The 4,607-nt window shown below is 34.6% G+C and overlaps 1 protein-coding gene across 1 annotated transcript; it reads right to left on the bottom strand.

Annotated features, from left to right (window-relative positions):
* Positions 1 to 521: 521 nt before the first annotated feature.
* Positions 522 to 3,772, bottom strand: LOC121323623 (C-C motif chemokine 20-like). The gene is made up of 4 exons (XM_041264777.1): positions 3,638 to 3,772; positions 2,598 to 2,715; positions 1,663 to 1,740; positions 522 to 1,231 (listed from the first exon to the last, which is right to left on the bottom strand). Exons 1-4 carry the CDS (start codon positions 3,714 to 3,716, stop codon positions 1,129 to 1,131), a joined length of 378 nt encoding a protein of 125 aa, XP_041120711.1. The 5' UTR covers positions 3,717 to 3,772; the 3' UTR covers positions 522 to 1,128.
* Between the last annotated feature and the right edge of the window lie 835 nt (positions 3,773 to 4,607).

Genomic DNA, 4,607 nt, shown 5'->3' with positions numbered 1-4,607 from the left:
GTGTAGACAGTAGCTGGTGGGCTGTTAGTTGAAGGAGCATGTAGTAAGACAACTTTTTTTACACTGAATGGTTCTTTGTTTATGTTGTGTCAGAAAAAAAAAACTTTATTCCAAAAGCCCAATGTTATATTTAAGCCTCACTGTAGACAGCTTTAGACTATTCTGAAAGTGATAACGTTTGTGTTTTTTGTTTTTAGATAGCAGAAAAGTTATAAAATGCCCCAGCTTTTCCCAGTCATCTACTTTCTTCCTACATTGACCAACATGATTAGTTGTGTGTACTTTTCCATGTAAAGCAATCAATGACTTTATTGCAGGGGAAATCCCTTGTTGCTGGTAATAGAAAAAAAAAGCATGTAATTATTGTGAGCAGTGAGTGTACTGTAGTGGACGTCATAACACTAAACAAATATGTGGTTTGCTATCTGTTTACAGATTCATGGCTGCAAGTTAATATGTGTTTAAGTGTTGCCACAAATCCCATTAACATAGTGAAATTCCACACACCCTGGCTCAGTGTATTTAAAACAAATAGATTTTTATTTAAACATTATCAGAAAGAAACAAAAACAATTTAAATGCAAACATGACAAATGCATGTTTATTGTGCTTTAAAAGCTTACAAAGCGATCATTTATGGTTTACCAGTTAAGGTTGCACTAGACTGTGAAGTAGGTTGACCATCTCACTCCAAGTTCACCTGGAAATGTTTTATTTATTTATTTATTTATTTACCCAGTATATTAAAGTATTGTTATATTACTAAATGGTAGCTACAGTATACAGATGTACTTAATGTAACTGTATTTTGAAGTTCATTCTTTGTTTCCTTAGCAATATTCTATTGTGTGTGTTATCTCTTTTTCTTAGAGGTGCAAGACTAAAAGTACCAGAATGTAGCAAAGTTCCAAAAGTGCCAGACTGTCCAAGTGAACCTGGAGCATTAGTTATGAGGTATAGTCCTCAGCCACCTGGGAAGACACAACCACGTACAGTATGCTGTACAACACAGTCCCAATTGAAGCAGTAAAACAAATCACAAAAACACTGTAAAAGCTCTGGGCTATTACGCGAAAGGTTTGGTAATAGTGAAATGGCTGTAAAAGCCATACATGTTTCTTTTGCCGTTTATGGAGCTGCTGGTGTCACGATCGCTGTGAAATGATCAGGAATAGCCTTCCCAGCTTCATTTTCATCAGGACTCTTTTTAGACAGCTGCTTCAGCCTATAGCTGCAAATACAACATAAAGCATGTTATTTAAACACTCAAATGTTTTACATTTTCTAACTCTTCCTTCCTTAATACCATCATTCTGGTATTAAGGAAGGAGGTACAAACAGTATGCTATTATTGCTGAATTTAATTTTAACTGAGAGATTAATGGACAGACAGGGAGATGGGTGCGTAGAGAAATAATAAATGAACAGTCAGACTTTTTTAACATCAACGTCAACTGTGTTCTGTATAATTCTCCATTGTTTCTGCTTAGATCGTTATTTGCCAAGCTTACTAGCTGCAGTGTTTGCTACAACAAAGAATGCAAGGCAGGTTGTAGGGAAGTGAGGTGGGGAAGCTTTTGAGCATAACATTGTGCACTGAACAGAAACAATTAGGCTCCGCTGGGGAATAGTAGCCTAGATCTATGTATAAATGTTTGTTACCTGAGTCGTCTCATAGTGGATTTAACCCAGGCATCTTTTGAGTTCGCGCACACCTTTTTGTCCTCAACAGTAAGGAATCTTTTACAAAAAAAAAAAAAAAAAAACAGGTGCACTTATAGTGAGTTTCCACATTTTTAAAACACAGCTTCTTATGAAATGACACCTCCTGTGAGCAACCTGTATACAGATATAATGGGGTTTAATCCACTGGAGACCAACTGTATGACGGAGACACATAAAAAGCATGCCTGTGTCTAATTCAAGCAACTTGACATGTTTAATATGCAGGTTAACTACACATTGCCTTGAAAGCAAGACAAGGAAATAGCCAGCATAGGAGGCAGTATGGTCCAGTGGTTAAAGTCCAGGGGCTTGAAACCAGAAGGTCACCAGTTCAAATACCACCTCTGCCACTGACTAACTCATTGTGTGACCCTGAACTAGTCACTTGTGCTCCATCCTGCAGATGAGATGTTAAATCATTGTCCTATTGTAAGTGACTCTGCGTTTAATGCATAGTTCACAGCCTACCACTGTAAAGCACTTTGTGATGGTGGCCCACTATGAAAGGTGCTTTCATTAATATTCAATATCTATTAATAAAATAAACATCAAATAGCTTTTTAGAAGTTAATCTATCAGTCAGTCACTTTTACCTGCAATTGTTTGTATTATTTTCGTTTCAATATATAATCCATTTTCTAGTACCCCCCCTAATTCCATGTATTGTATTTTATCTGAAAAAAAAAATTGATCAACAAGATCTATTTATTGGAAAACAATAATTCTATGGAAGACTGGGAATTACATTTTAGTGTAAAATGATTTTAAGTATGAAGAAGTGTGAACACTGTTCAAAACCCTGTTATTTGATTTCCACAAAGCTAAGGGTCACTACTTTGCATCTAATTCAATAGATGTATTTATTTACTTACATGATTGCGTCAATTCTGCAAACTGTAAGGGAGCTTTGTTCTATGTAGCCTTTTATAAATCCGATGGGTACAGGCTTCCGGGTGTAGTTTATACAACAGTCATATTTATGTGGTCCAACTACAAAAAACAGCATGAACAGAATATCAGTAATACTTGGAGCCAGTATAAGACTTTGCAGTAGCAGTAGTAATCATAGTTACAAACAATAATAAATGTAACCCCTACTGTACATGGTAATTCCATCTCATAGTTCATGGGATCTGATGAGAAACTTGAGCGCTTTAGTAGATCAATCAGACTCCTCTAATGGAAATCCTGCCGTGTACAATATGTATAGATCAGGTGTATTTTATTTATTGTAAGCTATTCTATTCACATTATGGAACACCTGCTGTTTTTGTATCTGCTCTTAAAATATTTGTGTCGGATATGTTTGCAAAGCGTCATTCTCCATGGTTTTGAAAAGGGAAAATCTGGGCAGGTTTTAAAATGCTGCTATTCACTTTATAAACATTATAGAACAAAAGCCTTGTTGATAATCGGTCATTCATTACCAGGAATCCAGCCCTGGGTAGGTAGAATCTCACCAAGTTAGTCTTAAAGTTACCGTAATTAGATTTAATAATTTTACTAGATTGTAATTGATAAAGTGATCTTTACAGGAGCTGTCAGGAACAATGATTTCACAGGGATTGTTACATCAATAGTATGAATTTCCACAAAAATGTTGCAGTATTGTTGGTCCTGCCTATTTTTCTAATGGTTAAGAGAACACAATTTACTATTGTCTGCGCAAACTACATTGCTTTCATCATTCCTCTTTTAAATAGGTGCTGTTTTTTCTCAAATGTATTCATATTTTAAAAATGATTACAATAACATATTGGATTATAGTAATATGCAAATTTAATATATTTACTTAATAGTATCTTAGATAATAAATATATGTTGAAGTAGCCATGTAATTAAGCACATTGGTCATGTTTATACAAAATTATTATTAATTTTCAAGATAAAAAAACAAACAAAAAAAACTTACATGCAGATGCCTGGTCAATGAGAATGCCAAGAATAAAGCTCGATATCAGGATATATGTGGGCAGGCTTCTGTTAGACATCCTTCTGCAAGACTGGTTGAGAATTGAGGTTGATGCTTATATACTTTTTGGTGGAGGTATTAGGATGTGTTCTGCATTTCTTCAACATGCAGATATTTTAGTGTACGAAGCAATATTTGGCAATAACATCCTGTCCTAATTTTTTGAGTGTGGTTAAGCTGTGTAATCACAGAAGACAAAAAAGAGCAACAATAATTTAAATTAATCAATTGTATTTTATATGCTTTATGGCTGTGGGCGATGCAACATACACATAAAAAGCCAACATAATTCACCCTGCAAAACACTAACACACACTGTGATCTTTGTTTTCGAAATATAAAGAAAACCCCACTGTCTACAATATTCATTAGTTTCAATAAGCGCTGGTATCTGGAGTTAATGATAGCAAGATACATTTATTGATAACTTAATTGTTAGGTAGACTTAGTTTAAAACCAACATGCTATCAGCTTGTGTATACAATTTTGAATAGCCTGATAAGGTTTAGAATTGGAAGCCATAAACCACGTTGTTGTTTGTGGATTTCTTCCAATTTTTCTATAGTCAGCGGTAGTGTGTAATGTATTTTTTTGTATAATTTGTTGTTGTTGTTGTTGAGCAGAGCAACACACACAGCTTTTGAAGTGGATATACAGTGTATATTGTTGTACATTGTATTGCAGGAGCTTATATTTCCCCTGAGAAAGCATTCACTGAATTAACTATATTCCATATAAATAATATTTGTCTAGACCTTGTTTTGGATTTAGACTTCTATCTTGGGTAAAACACAAATCCAGACCTGAAGTGTAATTTTCATGTCATTTTACCATGTTTGAGAATGTGACAGATAGCTTATGAAGCTGCACTGCTAACAACTGCAAAAACTTAAATGACAAACAAACAAAA

This window comes from Polyodon spathula, chromosome 11 (assembly GCF_017654505.1).
Source record: "Polyodon spathula isolate WHYD16114869_AA chromosome 11, ASM1765450v1, whole genome shotgun sequence".
Taxonomy (NCBI): Eukaryota; Metazoa; Chordata; class Actinopteri; order Acipenseriformes; family Polyodontidae; genus Polyodon; species Polyodon spathula.
This window is presented reverse-complemented; position numbering and strand designations above follow the sequence as displayed.